The sequence below is a fragment of the Brienomyrus brachyistius genome, chromosome 7 (genome assembly GCF_023856365.1).
Source record: "Brienomyrus brachyistius isolate T26 chromosome 7, BBRACH_0.4, whole genome shotgun sequence".
NCBI classification, from domain to species: domain Eukaryota; kingdom Metazoa; phylum Chordata; class Actinopteri; order Osteoglossiformes; family Mormyridae; genus Brienomyrus; species Brienomyrus brachyistius.
Genome location: NC_064539.1, coordinates 6,960,447 through 6,979,939, shown reverse-complemented (window position 1 = coordinate 6,979,939; position 19,493 = coordinate 6,960,447). Strand labels below are relative to the sequence as shown.

The 19,493-nt window shown below is 42.3% G+C and overlaps 3 protein-coding genes across 5 annotated transcripts; 1 reads left to right on the top strand and 2 right to left on the bottom strand.

The window, feature by feature from the left end:
• Positions 1-717: 717 nt before the first annotated feature.
• On the bottom strand, positions 718-5,803 carry haus4 (HAUS augmin-like complex, subunit 4). The gene is made up of 9 exons (XM_049019114.1): positions 5,658-5,803; positions 5,150-5,289; positions 4,602-4,733; positions 4,239-4,379; positions 3,969-4,065; positions 3,727-3,872; positions 2,215-2,345; positions 2,022-2,090; positions 718-1,472 (listed from the first exon to the last, which is right to left on the bottom strand). Exons 1-9 carry the CDS (start codon positions 5,722-5,724, stop codon positions 1,289-1,291), a joined length of 1,107 nt encoding a protein of 368 aa, XP_048875071.1. The 5' UTR covers positions 5,725-5,803; the 3' UTR covers positions 718-1,288.
• Positions 5,804-6,002: 199 nt separating this feature from the next.
• On the top strand, positions 6,003-13,150 carry LOC125746487 (endoplasmic reticulum chaperone BiP-like). The gene is made up of 9 exons (XM_049020511.1): positions 6,003-7,177; positions 7,638-7,785; positions 8,371-8,602; positions 8,721-8,858; positions 9,385-9,497; positions 10,154-10,544; positions 10,790-11,027; positions 11,176-11,340; positions 11,557-13,150. The coding sequence occupies exons 2-9, from the start codon at positions 7,661-7,663 to the stop codon at positions 12,120-12,122; spliced, it is 1,968 nt and encodes a 655-aa protein (XP_048876468.1). The 5' UTR covers positions 6,003-7,177; positions 7,638-7,660; the 3' UTR covers positions 12,123-13,150.
• On the bottom strand, positions 13,118-18,589 carry rabepk (Rab9 effector protein with kelch motifs). Of its 3 annotated transcripts, none has more exons than XM_049020514.1 (8): positions 18,527-18,589; positions 17,370-17,431; positions 17,094-17,248; positions 16,497-16,652; positions 15,821-15,982; positions 15,520-15,669; positions 15,002-15,151; positions 13,118-13,860 (listed from the first exon to the last, which is right to left on the bottom strand). In XM_049020514.1, exons 2-8 carry the CDS (start codon positions 17,420-17,422, stop codon positions 13,637-13,639), a joined length of 1,050 nt encoding a protein of 349 aa, XP_048876471.1. In that variant the 5' UTR covers positions 17,423-17,431; positions 18,527-18,589; the 3' UTR covers positions 13,118-13,636. The 3 variants fall into 3 exon arrangements, with proteins under 3 accessions (XP_048876471.1, XP_048876470.1, XP_048876469.1); XM_049020513.1 differs by lacking the exon at positions 18,527-18,589 and adding an exon at positions 17,769-17,954 and having other exon boundaries at positions 17,370-17,531; XM_049020512.1 differs by lacking the exon at positions 18,527-18,589 and adding an exon at positions 17,769-17,953.
• Positions 18,590-19,493: the final 904 nt, after the last annotated feature.

Here is a 19,493-nt window from a genome sequence, read left to right as displayed (position 1 = left end):
TATGATGGGCAGTCACGGATGGATGCGGTGACGTAAGAATCAAAATCTGAATCAGAATCATCATATTCACCATCTATGAAAAGTACCAGGAAATTGTTTTGGTGGTGGCAGGAGTATACAATTTAAACATAGAGTCAAGACAAAAAAGACATAAAAGAAATTGAATAAAGATTTAAAAAAGAGAGATAGAAAATAGGAAAGCGTGCTATTAATAAACAAACAAACATGTAGTCATATAAATAAGATAGCAAGATGTGGTACACAAACAGCTTTAATTGGCATATGTGGAAATCAGCTTCGAGTGAGTGGGAGTATAAAAGACAAAGTATGGCAAAGTGGCCTCTTTTAGGGGGGCAACAGGCAGCCGTATTTGGACTGACGTCTCAAAGCTTTGTCCGCAAACGGAGATACTGGAAGAGGAAGTGACCAGCATGGGAGGTCTAGCATAATTTTCTTAGCCCTGTTTTGTACATCACAATATTCACTGCTTGGAGCACAAAGGTGCATACCCAAAACAGAGTGCAATAATGCATTCTGTTGCAGCAGTGTAAAACTGAGCCAGACGTTCGTAACAGTTTGGATCCATATCTCCAGCTGTTGCAAATAAAACTGGCACTGCTCAGTTTTCTTAGTTAAGCAGGTGACTTTGGGTCCCATTTGAGGTCTACCTGAATGGCTTGATGTTTAATTTAATAATGTGCTCTCAGAACACAGTAATGACACTTGTCACCAGTTATTTTTATTATGCAAATTATATATGTTTCACAATTCATAATTATTTCCACATTGTCATTTTAGAGTTGCCATTAACTTGTAATGTCCAAGTCATCCCATCTTCTTGCACAGGCGATACACGTTACCTAATACTGTACTTGGAAAACTAGCTTGACCAGTCACTGCAGTTGTGGAATTACGCTAAGAAACTGTTCATTGTGCAGTACATCTGGCTCAAATACTGTATATGACTATCGTGTGCCGTAATTTGGCTTCATTTGAAACCAAGACAAAATTCTTAATCATATATATATACCCTGCCATGGGATCTCAGCAGAGCCAAATGAAACAGCTAATTATGACCATTCAATAATGAAGACAGCCGCCTCTATTTTGAAGAAAAAGATGCAAATTTCATACTGACTGAATGATTAAGTCACTAGTTGCCTAGAAATCTAGCACTACACATTTATAGCAGTGACAACATAAAAAGGTACATCTATGCAGCATATTCTATTTATTTCAGCACAAACAGCGGGTTTGTTCATTTCAGTCCAGGTGCAGAGCAATTCTTTCAGTGACTGTGCTTGGAGAACTCCTCTAGGGCCCAGCGCTTGTTCTCGATCTCTAGCCGGAGCTGCGAGTACTGCTCCACCAAAGCCTCGAACTCCTGGCCCAGGATCTCGAAGGATGACAGCGTGGACTCCGCTGTCTGCTTCTCGGCCTGGGCGGCCTTTAGCTCCACGTCCAGTTTATTCCTGAAAATGTAAAAAAAGATGTAAAAAAGGCAGTATGGGAAACACAGCACAAAGCTATTAAAGGTCTTATTGCAACTTAACTAAAATAAAATCTATTTTCCATAGAATGGATTGTATGTCTCGCGGGAAAGAGGGGATACGTTTACATTTTATGCATTAAGCAGATGATTTCATCCAAAGCAACGTACAAGTAAGACAAATAGTACATTACAAACATATGTGCTGTCAAGGAGTCGACTAGACACAAGTGCAGCCTGACTGAGCTTCCAATGAAAGCCCAGGTAGATGTGTAAGCAGTCCTGGAACAGGACTTCTAAAACAAGAAGCTCAAAAGACTATTCAAGGACCAGAAGTGCAACATATTTGCAAGGGAACGTAATGAGGCATCAGGTTAGTAAAGAGAAAATGGAACAGATGGTCTAGGGGAGTTTCTACAAGATGGAGAGAAACACACGAAACAAATACTGTGAAATATGAAATATATACAAAGTACCATCTAAAATAGATCAACTCGCACTTTTATTTGAAGATCATTCCCACTCGCCTTACCTGATTACGCGGTGGGCGCTTATTTTCTCTGTTGTATAGATATCTACCTGAAGCCGCAGCATCTCAACTCTGTGAGGGGAAATGACCAGTTAGGGCCATTAAGTGCTCCGCAGCAATCTGCAGCTACAGCAGTATTGCAGGGCCCACGCAGCCAGCCAGCACGAGGCGTGCTTGGCGAGGCACTGTCCCCCACCTGATCTTACAGCACAATAGCTTGCACTTAGCTTCCAGATACTCCACTTTCTTCTTGTCCAGATCTCTCTGGGCTTTCAGCCGATAATCCAAGATGAGTGACTGTAAGATCTGGATGCAGCCCATCACCTCCTGTAGACCAAGGGGAATGAGATGGAAAGGGCTCACAGCAAGGGTTCTATACTATACTAATATGATTTTTTTTAAATAGTGAAGATTCTGCATGACACACATTGTCCATAAGGCTTCTTGATGCTTATTATCCATCCATTTTCCAAACCGCTTATCCTACTGGGTCGCGGAGGGTCCGGAGCCTATCCCGGAAGCAATGGGCACGAGGCAGGGAACAACCCAGGATGGGGAGCCAGCCCATTGCAGGGCACACGCACACCTACGAGCAATTTAGCAACAAATGCATCGTTTCTCAGTCCATCCATCCACCCATCCATTTTCCGAACCGCTTATCCTATTGGGTCGCGTGGGGTCCGGAGCCTATCCCGGAAGCAATGGGCACGAGGCAGGGAACAACCCAGGATGGGGGGCCAGCCCATCGCAGGGCGCACTCACACACCATTCACTCACACATGCACACCTATGGGCAATTTAGCGACTCCAATTAGCCTCAGCATGTTTTTGGACTGTGGGGGGGAAACCGGAGTACCCAGAGGAAACCCCACGACGACATGGGGAGAACATGCAAACTCCACACACGTGACCCAGGCGGAGACTCGAACCCGGGTCCCAGAGGTGTGAGGCAACAGTGCTAACCACTGCACCACCATGCCACCCCCTTCCCTGATAATTATTTTTTTTAAATAAGCATCTACATTTTCAAAATGTTACATAGCAGAAATACACCTTTCAAGACATAAAAATACATTTTCCAATTTGTGTCCATTTCTTTGACCACCAATCAAAAACAGGATCGGGGTACTGGCATCAGCTATAGGGAGCTTTTCCGATGCACCAGGTACCCAACTTTCTCTACGCAACTTACATACGTGTTTACTGTAGGTTAGTATGCAAACAGCCTGCCTTGCAAACACAAAATACAACTGCCATCTTCTAAACATTTAGTTAAACAAAAAGTAAATAATAAATGGATTTGTGAACAAGTGAAGAGACCCAAGCTTCAATTTGAATCAGAACAGATCTAATGACAACTGGATGGCATGACAAGAAACACAAAAGTATTTGCTATAATAGCAAACCGTATGGAAGAAACGGGACACATGCGCAAGTGGTGCTGGTCGCTGAGGTTATAACACTTATCCAAACTGTCCAAACAGAATAAAATATGATGCATGTAAATGGGATTGGTCACCCATTCCCCTTCGTTTATAATGCCCCAAATAATTTATCGAACACATTTGTTTACGTCAAGCCAATATAATTGTGCACAGAAACTGTTAGTTGCTTAATTGATTCATAGTCAAATGTGGCTCCAAACAAAAGAACAAGCACATAATGAAAACGTAGACAAGTACGTTACTGAGATCCAGCCAGCACTTACAGAGAGATAGCAGTGAGTCTGCCGCTGCAGCAGGGCGGCGCCCTCCCTGGTTCTCTCCTCCAAGGCATCTGCTCTCTTGCTTTCGCTCTCAAGGATCTCTGGCAGCTGCGACAACTTCATGCTTTTCAGCCCCTCACTCTCGTCCTCTGGGGAGATTAACATGAACCGTCAGACTGGGTGTCCCGAGGAAGCCACGTCAGAAAAAAACGTGTCCAAAAAATTTTTGGTAGCACTAAGTTTACCCCAATCAGGCTGGTAGTATGTAAGAATGTTAAAACACTTCTTTTTCAAATGCCCTTCCAGCTCCATCAACAGTCTCTGCTTCATTCGACGCACATCCTAGGGAGAGTGTCAAAAGGTCAGTTTATACCTTGAATAACCCGTCCAGGCACTCAAGATAGTGTTGTGCAATTCTATTTTTAACATGGGTGTGTCATGCATCTGCAGCTACATTCATTCATGCATTGAGATGTAGATGAGTCCAGATTCACTGATGTTTGTGGTTGCTGCACCTGCTCAGGGGGCATGAGGTCCAGCACGTGCTGAGCAGACAATCCCAGCAGGAGAGGCTGGTCTTGGCTCGTGGTGCTGCTGGGGTCTAGCTGCCTCACACACTGGGCCACCAGAAGACAACGCTCCAGGGTGTCATAAAACTACACACGTGTGGATAAAAAAAAAAGAGAGTAAATTTTAAGGTTAATGGCCAAGTCATTGCACAGCAGATTTCACTATTACACATGATTTTGAGAAATTGGTTTGAAAACAGGTTTTAGGAATTCTATTTCAGGTGCGTTACTGAGTGTACCTGGTTTCAGAATAGTATACTACAATATCTGAAAACATCCAACATCTAATGGAGATGTTCAGAAGTGGACCTTGTCATCCTCGGATGAGGTGCCACTGCGGTGTTTTCTGACACAGTGGTCCTGGATCATCTCCTGCAGCAGCCGGTTCAGGCTCTCTGACTGCAGCCAGCGCAGTCTCTGCGCTTGGAGGTCTCTCTCAGCCTGCACATGCCACACGACATCAGCTGGTTATCAACCAGGAAACACCAAGAAAACCACACAAGCTGGCTGGAGTTTTTCCATTAAATATCAAGCTATATAAATGCCCCAAGAACGTACTGTGCACTACTTCAAGATAACGACAGATAACTATAAAATATAACACCGGAAATACATCATTATACATAATTATATCATAACTCAGATCTTAAATGTTGCACAGATGCTTCTAGTATTTAAAACACAATCTAAAAATGCAATTAGCTTGGGAACACAGGCTTCTGTTTTTCCTTCAACCAGACAACATTAATGATGAAGTCCTTCCTATACGCGATCGTTGACATTCACCCAAAGGTGCTTACCAACAACAGTGACAATGAACTGGAAGGGCAAGAGACTGTCCAAGGAAATGGCCCTACCTTTTCCAGTTCTTTCTTCAGGGCCACTGTCAGCCCGGTGTGGTCCACATGCTTGGACAGTTCCGCCAAGAGGTTACAGAAAAGCGGGTTTTGAGCGAGGTCCTCTTCTGTCATTTGGCATAGTGGGAAGGAAGCCAAGACTGCACGGGAGGCAATGGGATATAGACTGTTAATTCGGCTTTTGGACCTCAGATCCCGCACAAAAACAGTTTTTTCTTTTAACAAAAAGGGCATCAGGCATGTATCAAACAAGGGTCTGCCCTTCATTCCGAGATGGACTATAAATAAGAAATCTTCTGTCGTGGGTTAAAGTCATACTGTCCGTACGAACATGTCGCTAAACTGGAGATTCAGTGTAGATGTCTATTGAAGTATTTACTTTTAATTGCCGGAAATTGTGCGAAACGTCGTGAATTGATCAACTATACTTCATTTCAATTTGAACATGACGTTTTAAAATACATCGGAAGTATAAGTTAAACGATGTATATACATATCACACGGCTACCTTGCTGATGAAGATTGTCCCCTTTTCCCAAGGGAGGAACGGATGCTGTATCTGGACAGTCCGCCATTACAAGACAACTTCTTTTATGGGTATAAACTTCTCCAAACGAAACAATAAATCGTCAATCACTGGGCAACACCGAACATCCCAACATCGCGCGCTTTTAAACATTTATTACGTCATATATCAGGGGTGTGTACCTAACTTTAAATAATATATTAAACAAAAATGATTTAATTAACAAAAGAATATCTTTATTTTTATACTTCAAATTACGTTATTTATTAATTTGCTCTGCAAAGTGCATTTTTCTTATATGTACAATACTTTGTGTTTTTTCTTAAATACTGACTCCCCCTTCGGAGGAAACATTGTGATCGTCCACCGAAAGTGACGTTGAACGACAACAAGGAAATGCTACAAGAGTTGCATGTTGTTGCTTCAGTACCATCGCCTGGTAATATTAGACTACACAGTATTGTATATTATTCAGTACTTTGTGCAATGTATTGTCCTACAATGCCTTATATATTCTGTATATTAAAGAACAAAAAAAATCCTCATTATGGGCTAATTAATTTAAAAACATAAGTTAAAATCGTCTTAAAAGCAGCTCCCTGAAGCTCGCAGAAAGATCCCTTCAGGATCTGGAAGTCACATGCGAAATTAAAATAAAAATACAGCTCCCACATCATTAACAGACAAACAAAAATAAAACAAATGTGACTGCAAAAGTGATAAATAACTGGCTACATTCATAGATGTAATGTGCTAATCATATTTAATGTTGCAATTAGTAAGACTAGTTGGATGATCTTTTGAAGATGAAATGTAATTTAGTTTCGAACAAACTCATCTAAAATTATATCTCAGAATATTTTAACCAATAACTCAAAATATTTCATCGATGACAATATAATAGAGATACTTTATAAATGCCTTTTCTTAAATAGTGGACAGTAGCATGACAAGTAGTATGGCATTCACGTTATAGAATGAGTCATCATCTTTTGGAATGTATGCAAGCGGTCTGCAATAATGATGATGCAACGTACAGTTTGAATATTCCCTTAAATTTGCGGTAGTCTCAGCCAGAACTATATGGTATCGTTTTATAAATACGTGCAATACAAAGCTGATGTAAACTATAGAATAAAACATAAGGAGGGAAAATAATGTAATTAAACAATACAATACTTTTACGTCATCAGCAGGTAAAGTTAACAGACATTTCGTCACTGCTAATGAAATCGACGTACAGTATTTCGTTTCCAGATGAGCAACAGGCAGCCAATATCTCCTAGCCAATGGACGCCTTCCAGATATTTCTTTTTTTCGACCAATGATGGGCTTCCACGGTGGGAAAGCGGTTTATATAATTGAATTTTGTTCCATCCAAGGATGCTCATATCAAAAACCTCATAGCTAGAAAAAAAGGGACATTGAAGAAAAAAAATAAGAGACATTCTGCCGGGCTTTTCTACAGCTTTAGAGGAGATCACTAATTGTCATACATTAAGGTATGTTATTTTATTATGTGATTTTTTAATGTTTATGCTTGTGAAACTAGCTAAGAGGAATTGTTGCATTTATTATTAATTGTTTATAATAGATCATTATAATTCTTATCGTAATTATCGTAAATGAATTAAGTAATGAAATTTAACGAATACGTGAAATGGTTGGAGTGCCCCTGAACATAGATTACTGAACCAAAGCTATATTTTTCCCTACATCTAACCAGATATCATTAACTTTATTGAGAACAGAAGACATGTGTTTCTTTTTATTGTATGACTGCTGACTGTTCTGTTAGTTAGTTACCCTAAATACCATTAGCTTGGTATTTTGCACCGTTGTCAGTGTTCCTTATATATGTACTGTATTAATGCTACTGGTTAATGGGATGATACTTGGTCAGATAATAGACTGCACTCTTGATGTAATGAATTAAACCTGTGTGTGTGTTTAACGATCCAGCTGAACAGTTGATTACCTCAAATATGAGAATACTCTGCACATTTCTACTCATCGCTGCCAGCGTGTTTGCTGACATCACTGATAGTGCCAACAAGAAGGAGAATTTGGGCACAGTAGTGGGGATCGACCTGGGCACAACCTACTCCTGGTATGCTTGACTTCATTTGTTACATTTTGTCGGATTATTACACAATGGGGGGCAGCATGGTGGTGTAGTGGTTAGCGCTGTTGCCTCACACCTCTGGGACCCGGGTTTGAGTCTCTGCCTGGGTTACGTGTGTGTGGAGGTTGCATGATCTCCCTTGTCATCGTGGAGTTTCCTCCAGGTACTCCGGTTTCCCCCCCCAGTCCAAAAACAGCCTGAGGCTAATTGGAGTTGCTAAATTGCCCCCAGACAGTCTATATTTGTATTTGTTTTGCATTTGTTGTATACAGTCCATTCAGTATCCTCGGAGACCTCCAGACGCTCCATATTTTTGATTTTGCAAGTGGACTGTCTGGCAGGGAGCTGGGAGGGAGCAAAAATATGGACTGTCTGGGGGTCACCAAGGACTGGTTTGAGAAACTGGCTTAAAGGAATTCACATTAAGGTGAAAAGTGAATTATCCATCAACTTTTTTAGGTTTATAGAATTGTATCTTGGCAGAAGTATATTAATTACCAACCTTGATAAGAATTTCAACCGATTGCACCTTTCCAAATTAATAATACCGCTATCTTTTCTCAAATACAGTGTCGGTGTATTCAAAAATGGCCACGTTGAGATCATAGCCAATGACCAGGGTAACCGCATCACACCTTCCTACGTGGCCTTCACTCCAAAGGGTGAGCGTCTCATCGGTGACGCTGCCAAGAACCAGCTAACCTCCAACCCGGAGAATACAGTGTTTGATGCCAAGAGATTGATTGGCCGCACTTGGAATGATGGAAATCTGCAGAAAGACATCAAGTACCTTCCCTTTAAGGTGGGATGCATTTTACGAGTTTATCTCCTTGTGTTCCACGTGATAGAATAACTTTGCTTGATTCTCATAAAATTCAGTTAATTTATGTTCCCAATGACTGGCTTGATGTCTTACCCAGGTTATTGAGAAGATGAATAGGCCTCAAATTCAGGTTAATATCAGTGAAGGCCAGACAAGGACTTTAGCTCCAGAAGAGATCTCTGCGATGGTGCTGACTAAGATGAAGGAGACAGCAGAGGCATATTTGGGAGAGAAGGTATCTTTTTTTTAATCGAGGGCATCATGGTACAGTGGACTGTGGTTACCGTGTGTGTGTGTGTGACCAGGTATACCTTACCTTATGGGGACACAATGCCCCCACAACGTGATGAATACCTGTTTTTTCCCTTATGGGGACCAATTTCCTAAATTACTCAATTTAATAGTAATCTGACTGCAATGAAAAAACTAAAAATGCAAAAACTTGTGTATTTTGCTTGCTTACTTATGGTTATGGTTAGGGCAGGGCAGGGGTTCAGATTGTCATAGTTAGCATTAGCATTTTACTCATAGAATGAACGAGTGCGGTCACCATGAAGATATGTTTACCTGACATGTGTGTGTGTGTGTGTGTATGCACAATGCTGTACTGGCATCCAGTCCAGAATGACTAAGTGGCTGGAGAATGGATGGTATCTTTGGCTCTATAGCTTGGAGTATATTAATATGGTAGTATCAGTATAACAACTGGAAGCTTTAACTCTTACTAAACTTCTGATTTTCCTTTGTTGTATTTCCTGCAGGTCACCCACGCCGTGGTCACTGTTCCGGCTTACTTCAATGATGCCCAGCGCCAAGCCACTAAGGATGCAGGGGTCATCGCTGGCCTTAATGTGTTACGGATCATTAATGAACCGTAAGTTATGGTGTATTGCCGATGAGCTAAACAGCAAAGACTGGATATGTGTCATTATTTATTTGGAGTGTCTGTTTGCGCCTGGGTGCAAATAGCATTTGCTCCTCTATTCGGCTATTTACAGCCGGCCTCCTCAGGCCCCGCCCCCTGGCTCCACAAAAAACATAAACACTGTGCTACATGCATGGTAACACATCACTTCATTGAATGTCTGGTTTGGGTCAGGTTGTCTGAGAAGTGAGTAGGAATTATTACCTTCCCAACAAATTTGGTTGGTCTAGGTCTTGCGGGTTAGGCTGCCTATTTCATGTAATAAAATAAATAAATAAATAAATAATGATAATAATCTGCCTGCTACATACACCCTGATGCAAATAGCATTGTCGGCTACTGACATTTCTGTGCAAAGTATTTAATGGTAAAGGTTTTTGCTTGGTCCTAGAGGAAACCTAACAGTTATGCACCTTCCTGGTTTGCTGCTGGACAAACAAAAATTCTCTGATGCCTGTTCAGTAAAGTTCTGTCTTGCCAGAAGAATGTTGCATCAAGGATCTGCATTTTGTCAGTCTTTAATTTGAGCTATAGTTTAGAAACAAAATGACATTGCATTTAAAAACTCAACATAACTTGTTTTTTCTTGCACTCTTTCACTTCAGAACCGCTGCTGCTATTGCCTACGGCCTGGACAAAACTGACAAAGAGAGGAACGTCCTTGTGTTTGACCTGGGCGGCGGCACTTTTGACGTGTCCCTCCTCACCATCGACGACGGGGTGTTTGAAGTAGTGGCCACCAATGGAGACACCCATCTGGGCGGGGAGGACTTTGACCAACGCGTCATGGAACACTTTGTCAAGCTGTACAAGAAGAACACCGGCAAGGATGTGCGCAAGGATAACCGTGCCATGCAGAAACTGCGGCGAGAAGTGGAGAAGGCCAAGCGCACGCTGTCCACGCAGCATCAGGCCCGCATCGACATCGAGTCCTTCTTCGAGGGCAAGGATTTCTCAGAGACTCTCACCAGAGCCAAGTTTGAAGAGCTCAATGTGGTAATTGGGCTTAAACCTGGGTTGCGGATTGTTGAAATCTTTGCTTTTCATACACAAACTTGTGAGTGTTGTCTTTAAAAAGACCTTACTGAGGCAGCAGTTCACACCCATTAATCATAATATATGATATGGTAGGATGAAATATACTTTATTGATACTGAGGGGAAATTCTTTTACATAACGTGGCAAGGATAATCCTATGTTTAATCCCTGCCTACCCTAATTCTACTGTTTTCCTCGCACAGGATCTGTTCCGTGCCACACTGAAGCCTGTACAGAAAGTTCTGGAAGATGCTGGCTTGAAAAAGTCAGATGTTGATGAGATCGTGCTAATAGGTGGTTCCACCCGGATACCTAAGGTCCAACAGTTGGTGAAGGAGTTCTTTAATGGGAAGGAGCTCTTTCGGGGCATCGACCCAGACGAAGCTGTAGCTTACGGGGCAGCGGTGCAGGCCGGAATGCTCTCTGGGGAAGAAATGAGCCGTGAGTTTCAAGACCTTTGGTGATAGACATGTGACACTGCTTAACCACTGCAGTATCAGTTGGGTCTAATTCAGGGCATAGAATGCATGTTCACTAGTGTACTGGAGGAAGATGCAAAAACTACATCAAATGTTATTGATCTGTCTAGAATTCATTCTACTGGATGTTTGCCCACTGACTTTGGGTATTGAGACCGTTGGAGGTGTTATGACAAAGCTGATCTCGAGGAACTCTGCTGTGCCTGCCAAGAAGTCTCAGATCTTTTCTACGGCTTCTGAAAACCAGAACACTGTCACTATCAAAGTCTATGAAGGTGAACTCCTTTTCCATGTTAATTAGATTATGAATGAACGAATGAACGAACGAACGAATGAATGAATGAATGAAGGCGATATATTGCGCTTTTCAAGACACCCAAAGTGCATCACACAACCAGTGGGGAGCCACTTCGACCACCAGCACTTAGATCATGAAAAGATGTTTCTGTTTTAAAGGGTATTTAACCGATCTTCCTCTTCTGTCTCTTCAGGTGAGCGTCCCATGACCAAGGACAACCACCATTTGGGAACTTTTGACCTGAGTGGGATTCCACCTGCTCCCCGCGGTATCCCACAGATCGAAGTGACCTTTGAAGTCAACGTTGAAGGCATCCTGCGAGTGACAGCAGAGGACAAGGGGACTGGCAAAAAGAACAAGATCACCATCACCAATGACCAGAACAGACTGTCGTCCGAGGAGATCGAGCACATGCTACGGGACGCAGAGCTCTTCGTCAAGGAGGACAAGAAGATGAAGGAGCACATCGATGCCCGTAATGAACTGGAGGCTTACACCTACTCTCTGAAGAACCAGCTCAGTCAAGAGAAGCTGGGAAGCAAGCTGTCTTCAGAAGACAAGGAGGCTATCGAGAAGGCTGTGGAGGAGAACATTGAGTGGATGGAGTCTCATCAGGATGCTGAACTTGACGACTTGCAGGCACGGAAGCAACAGTTTGAGATGGTGGTCCAACCAATCATAAGCAAGCTATATGACAATACCAGTGTACCACCCCCTGATGGAGAGCAGGACCAACATAATAAGCACAATGAGTTGTAGGGTATTAGCCCTACTTTTCTTATTGTAAATATACACACTGGATTATAATGAACTGCTTCTGAAATTATGCAGCCAGGAACAAGACTGGAGGCGTAAATCATCTGCTGTAAAGTGAAACTGTAAAGTTTACATGTTTCAGGTGCCCAGCTGATTTCACAACCCAAGGAACACTAAACTGACTTTTAAGCATAACTAATATAATATGCAATAACTGGCTTTTGTTTTAATCTTTAAACAATGCAACCAAGGCCATATTAAGCTTATGATATTCCCTTGTGAAACTTTAAGACACATTTAAAAAAAAAGTTGCCTCTCTGAAGGTCTTGACTGGACAAATGGCCAGCAGACCTGTCATATTCAGGCAGGCGTCACTAGCCAGTTTGCCCGAAAGTGTCTCCCAGTGCGTGAATCTTCATCCATGTTTTCGATCTAGTTCCTCTCCCCAGATTTGTGAATTAAATTAACATTTTGATCTCTCAAGCATGTTTTGGCTGGCAAAATACATGCGTCAGTGTTTCAGTATTACCTACTGTGTATCACTTCATTCAGCTTTCAAATAAAACTAAACTACGTTATCCCACCATATGTGACAACTTTCTTATTTCACTTTTCTGAACAGGTATCCATAAAAAAAAAAAAACGTTTAATGTTGCATGCTGTCACGCCCGGCTCGTCCGATCCTCGTGTGTGCCACGCCCCCTGATTACCCACGTGTGCTTCCCCAATCTTGCCCAGCTGTGTCTGATTATTTTCGCCCAGTCTCGTCTATTTCAGTCCACGTCTTGCCCTGGTTTTTGTCCATCATTGATGTTAGTCGACATGAGTACTAGTCTTTTGTCCCGTGCTGCCCGCAGCCTTAATAAATCCCCGTGTTCCCCGACTTTCCCCTCCTTGCCTTCTTCCTGCCCGCTTGCCTGCCCGTCGCAAAACCCACAAATCTGAGACCTGCTTAGCTGAAAAAAATGGGCCAGAGCAAAGAGACAGTGACAGGCTGGTTTGATTGTGCCTGGTTTGTTCGTTCATCCAACTATAATCACATACAATTTGTGTGAATTTGATTTGGAAAAGGGTCATATTGCTGTACTTTATAAATCAGTACTTGTTTTGACACTATTGCGTTTGCCCTCATATTAAGCATGTAAGACATTGTAAACAATTATTTTTCTTCTCTTTGAACCATGTATTTTTATTTAATAACTTTAGAAAAAAAACGTAAGAGGATGTAAGACAGACACCCATGCCTCAAAGGGGTTGTGCTTATTTGTCATTCTTCCGTGCAATCATTTGCTCATATATTTGATACGTAACATGACAATTTTTTTCATATACGCATCTATGGAGTGTGGATGTGTGTAAGGTCTATGTAATTTCTTTAGACTTTTTTTGCCATAATTTGTTGCATTCTTATAACTTTAATTTACGTCTTAGGCGTTTGCACTGTAATAAAACAATTAAAAAACCATTAAAGGTAAAAAGAAGCTTTGTATTCGGTGTTTTCCTTTCAGGGATATGCCTCATGTCAGCACGGTAACAACACAATCGCTGTGAATCACGCCCTCTGTGTCCATACCGCCAAAGGCAAAGCAGAGGAACACAGTGTCCGGTTTGGGGGTCCCGGCTTGCTTCTCCGCGCTGCTCGACTCAGCTCGGAGGCGCCAGGGCACCACGCACATCGAGTGGTCCAGTCGGTTTGGGGGGAGGTGCCCCCTGAATTTCATCAGGGCCCAGCGCTGCCTGTCTGTTCGATCGCGAGGGAAACAGGAGTGAATGATTAGAAAACTCAAACAGAATCTCAAGGCTGCTTATGCTAACCGAACCAGGAGTGCCGCTGGAATTTTTAGGCCCCATGAAAGCATTTTATATTGTGTCCCCACCCCAGAACAATCCAATTTCCAATAACACTGCAATTTTTTAGGGCTCGTCCTCTCCCCCCTTCCCGTTACAGTGCCCCTGAACTGAGATATTGTGGGCACTAATCCCATTAAATCCTGCTTGATTTTTTAAACAGTAATATTCAAAAGTCTTGGGCAAACAAAAAAAATTAAAAAAATAAAAATAAAATAAAAAAATCTTGGTAGTGTGCATTTCCTCGAAAAACAAAATGCACAATTTAACATTGCAACATACGCAAGTTAACAGCAACAGAATAAAAACCAACAACTTCTACTTTGCTAAAAGTTACTTACATCTTGCTGGATGACTAGAATACCACTTCAGCTCCCAACCCTCTCCTCAGCGGCACCCCAGCCATTCAACACATTCACTAAATTTCGCTACTAGCTGTTAATCGATTATTCTAATTAGGAGGGGCTGATTTTTCAAAGACGGTGTGCTAGTAGTCCAGCTAAAAAGTACACAGGTGTATGAAATGGTTGTTGCAAATACTGGCGTGATTTTCGGAAAGGTTTGGAAACGGCTAAGCCAACACACTTTGACGGACATAACGTCACAGTTTTCTACGAACAAGATCATTTAGGCATTCAAAGAGAAACTGATGTTTAAGTCAGTGAAGCCAATCTTATCCGTAAAGGGCCGGTGAGTATTCGGGTTTTTGGGGTAACCTTTAGGTCAGCTGTTCACACCAAGGTGTGAGGACTCGTAAGCCAATCAGTTCTCTAATTAGTAATCTAATTAGGGTGTCGCAACGAAAACCTGCACACACGGCGGCCCTTTCTGGGCAAGATTGGCCACCCCTGGCCTAAGACATTTGCATGGTACTGTATGTTATTGACAACATGCTAATTCATAAATACACTCCTGAATGATGCCACATTTTCGTCGCTGTGCAACTCAGATGCACTGAAATAACTTGACAACCTTTAAACGAGGAAAAATGCAGAACCTCTGCAGAGAAGCAGCAGACGCTGCCTCACCCTCACCGGTGTGGAACCTGTACATGGCGTTCGTGGCTCCGGCTGACGTCATGCCCCCAAACACGTAGATGTTCTTCCCGACGGCCACAGCTGAATGGGAAGCCACGGCCGGGGGGGCGTCACCTCTGGATGTCACCCGCTCCCACATCATGGTCACTGCAGGGTTGACAGAACGCATGTGTGGCTCAGTGGCGCCCCCATCCCAGAAAAACAAACACTGCAGCTTTCATGAATGTTATCAGAAATATACCTCCACATTTGTCTCAATTCGTGCTACTTATGCCTCCCTATAAGCATGTGATGGAAATCGTACTTGCTTGAGATCTATTCTATTATCTATCTAATAACAGAGAAATGCATATAAAAACACAGTGAAATAGGATTTTTTTTAGCCTATTCCATCCATCTTGCTTATCCAGTACATCTCATAGGTAGCTATTTTCTTGAACTAAATGATATATATTCCCACTCTGACATTTTTCAGGGAATGGTGGCCTGGAGATGTTTTGTTAACTCGGACCTACGGGTGTCTAGGGAGAACATGTCGCTGTGGAACTTGTCCCCCGACAGCCCTCCATGAACGTAAAGCTTGGAGCCGACCGTGACCACAACGTGACCGTGCCTTACGGACGGGGGTCTCCCGTGGGTCTCTGGCTGAGACCAGGTCGAGGACCCTGCGTGCGGATAAATGGGAGGTAAGTTTTAAGCGTGCACATTCGTGTCACAAAACTAAAAAAGGCGTGGTGATCCTCTGATAAGACCTCAGACAGAATATTGTTTTAACAAATTATCATTGTTACTTTTAATATCTGAAGTGATGAAGACCTGTGTCAAAGACATGAAGCTGGGGATCATTCACAGGTGCGGCTCCAGCTTCCCCCCCAGAAAAGACGAAGAGCTTGTCACCCACGCAGGCGGTGTTGGTGTGGTAGGTCCTGGGTGACGGGGGGATGCCCGTCACTGGCATGGTTCTCCACGACCCCGCTTCTGAGGAAAAAGGCTTAGGAGTCAAAGCTTTAAAATGATTCCCAGCAATCCTCAAGAACCATTTGCAAAATATTTATCCAAATGTCAAAACTTTACATAAGGCAAACTAAACCGCCCACAACTTGACAGCTCAGTTTGTTAAATGCTCAGTGTACAGTTATTTTTTTCAGAGCATTACTTTTTATTACAAAAGTACACAATGCTGATATCATAAACATTAACAAACAATGTATAAAGAACGTGGAACGACACTCACAATCAATGTCATCTTGTGAATATCATGGATTTGACTAGGGAACAATAGCTTCATTCTGTGAATTTTCTGAGTACACGCTGCTTTAGTGATAATAAGAACAAGAAAAGAAACAGCACCGTACTTTGATTTACAGCGGAAATCATGTTTAAGACATTAAATTGCTTTTGGCATTCGTGAAAGACCGTGTTGACGTAAGAAAAGGAATACATTTGCTCATAATATTTGCCATATGAGAAGACATATGGGTCTGGCCATTACCTTCCACGTTTATGGACTGGATGCTGTTGCGGTTGCCACTCTGCTGAGCCCCGGCAAACACGCAGAGGCTGCGCGGGCTGCTCGCAGGCACGAAGCTGCAGTGCTCGTAGCGCGCAGACAGCCCGTCCCACTCGGGCGAGTCCCATTCGTGGCGATCTGCCCACGGAAGGCACGTCTAGGTTAGGGTTAGGACCTTAAAGTAAAGCCCAGTCTGCGATCAAGACGGGAACAAGCGGTAACGCGATTCGTTTTGGAAGTTACATCTGTATCTCTCTCATACACATAATCAGGGATACGCATAACTGGTATGCAAGTACTAATTCACCTTTAAAAGCGATACGTGCGGCAGTCGATTGTTGTAAAAGCGCAAATGTGTCTATGTTATGTACATTTGCGCTGATATGACATGATATAACCGTGCATTTTAACCTTTATACCGCAAATGAAGTACAAATTACCATATAAAGGTTCAAATGCACGGTAATGCAATGCCGCGCATATCGCTTTTAAAGGTGAATGCGTACTTGTGCAATTATGCGTATCCCTGCATGTTGTTATGCACAATATAAAACACGTGTAAAGTTCCGGTAAGTTTACCAAGGTCTATGACATGGCAATCTGAGAAACTGCCATTGGGATTTGCCCCTCCGACGATGAGGATCTTCCCCTTTCCTTCGTCTCTGCTTGGGATGTAAGCACACGTGTGGCCCACGCTGACGCCGGGACCCCCTCCCCTGGGGATCAGGGCGTACCTGCCGAGCAGCACCGGCACAGCATGAACACGCAGCTAATGTCGTTGGGAAAATGAGATTTAAAAAAACTAAATACATAAGTAAATAATGAATCAGTTGTCAGCAACGTGCTGGCGTTTACCATACACCCTCCCGTGGTTCGTCTTCCGGTTCAAGCACAGGAAGGATCTCCATTATTGTGCTCTGTTGGGATTGATATTGTATTTCTTTTACTGTTTACTGTAGACTGCCCAGATAAGCAAGCATACGTTGGTGAAATGCTGTCACACTGTGAGAAACGTAACTATTAAAAGAAAGAGGTTATATTGCACAGCGATTGCACACTGAATTTCATGTCAAACCTGAAAACAACGCAGCAGCAAAAAGTGCGATATGTCATTCAATGGATGCAACCAGATTTTTACCCGATTACCGCAGCTTTTTAACTGCAAGCAACAACGTGGTGGCTGTTTAGAAAAGTACGAGCAGGTCAGTGAGCGACTGCCACGCACAACCAAACAATAACTCGAGATACTGTTACCTTGGTGACTGAACAGCCAGTCAGCTAAATAGATACAGAAGAAACAACTCGTCGCATCTTAGTTACGCTGATTTATCGTTTTGGAGCATCCCAAAGTTGCATCCGGCGCAGATATTCTTACTAAATTAGATGCATTCGTCAGATTAAACCACCCCCACTAGGGCAGGGAAGGGGTGGATCTATGACGTGGGTGGGCCTCTTGGCCGGTCAAACAATATTCGATGTCCTAAAATAACTATGTGAGTCTTGCAATTAACTGTATTTTGCCATTAGGTAAAATTGTCATTCACAAATGCATTTTTTTTACATTTTTCTCCATTTTGGTGCATTGGTCTACATGTACAGGAAGATCGCAATGAGACTCTTACGGCTATCTAAGGACTTTAATTTGTTGGAGACCTCTAATTGTTCTTTTTAAATCTTTTGTTTTGTGTTGTTCTCATTGTGCTCGAATATTGTTAATGCTATGGATGTTACACGAATGTTTTGTGCCTCTGTGTATAATTGTATTTTGGAGCATTAATTAAAATAAAATAAACTAGAATAAAAAAAAATAAAACATACGATGTTCCACGCAAAACAGTGTAGTAGTGGGAATAACGGCTCTTTGGACGGAGCCGGGTCTTATTGGCACAATGAACAAATATAATGGACTTTTGGGCTAAATAGATTTTAGTGCCGATCACATAGAACCACTTATTTGAGAACTCCGAAAAGTGTTTTTGCAAACAGCAAGCGGCAAATCCTGCTCATCTTACCTTAAGGAACTGAATTCGTTCTCGTAACGGGGAGTCGGAGTGGATTTAGGGCAAAGTGTCGAATCGGTTCCCTTCGTTCGTAACGAAGAGCAGTTAAAACGATTCGGATCGTTCGCGTCCGCCATGCCACCAGAACAGTGCCTGCGACTCCCTTTAAACAAATCGCACATCTAGGTCCAAAAGTAAACCGGATTTATCGATGCTCGTTTATTCATGCTGGTCAACAAAATATATTATTTCTGAAGAAAACACATTTGAACGTGTATGAAAAGCGACAAGTTGCACATTTTTTTCCAGCTAAATTATTAGTATAATAATCTGAGATGGACTGAGAAACGACGCATTTGTTTGTGCTATTGAAATGACCCCGCCGGCAGAAATCATTGCACAAATTGTACCGTTTAGCTGGTTTCTTGTACAGTATATCTCCGAGACGGCAGTATTTCTTTGTTACGAGATATTACCTCACGAGGGCGCCATTGGAGAAAAAGTCAAATCAATGTAAGCTTTTCTTTCCGTCGGTTCCACCCACAACATTTGACAGCAGAAGCAGCACATCCTGAGAATGCTTAACATAAGTTATGGCCATGTACGGAATTAATTAAGACAAACCACATAGATACCTAAGGACAGAAGCGAAGCCTCACCAATCAGTATACAGATATACCTTATTGGTGTGTAAACATGTTTCCACACGTAAAATCTTAACCCCATGAACAAATTGAATACAAGATATTCAGGCTTTAGTAGTCATACTTAAAAACAAGGGCCGATTTTTTTTAAAAAAACAAAGCCACCTAATTTAAACACAGCAATATGTTATGTTGAAAAAAGAAAGAAAAAATAAACACATTATTATTTGCCCTGGTTCTCCCTATCAGATTGCAATGTGGAGTCAGAATGTGGTTTTCATGGCGATTTTCCTTACCGTGATAAAATGCAGTGCGTTTCTTACGCAAATGATATG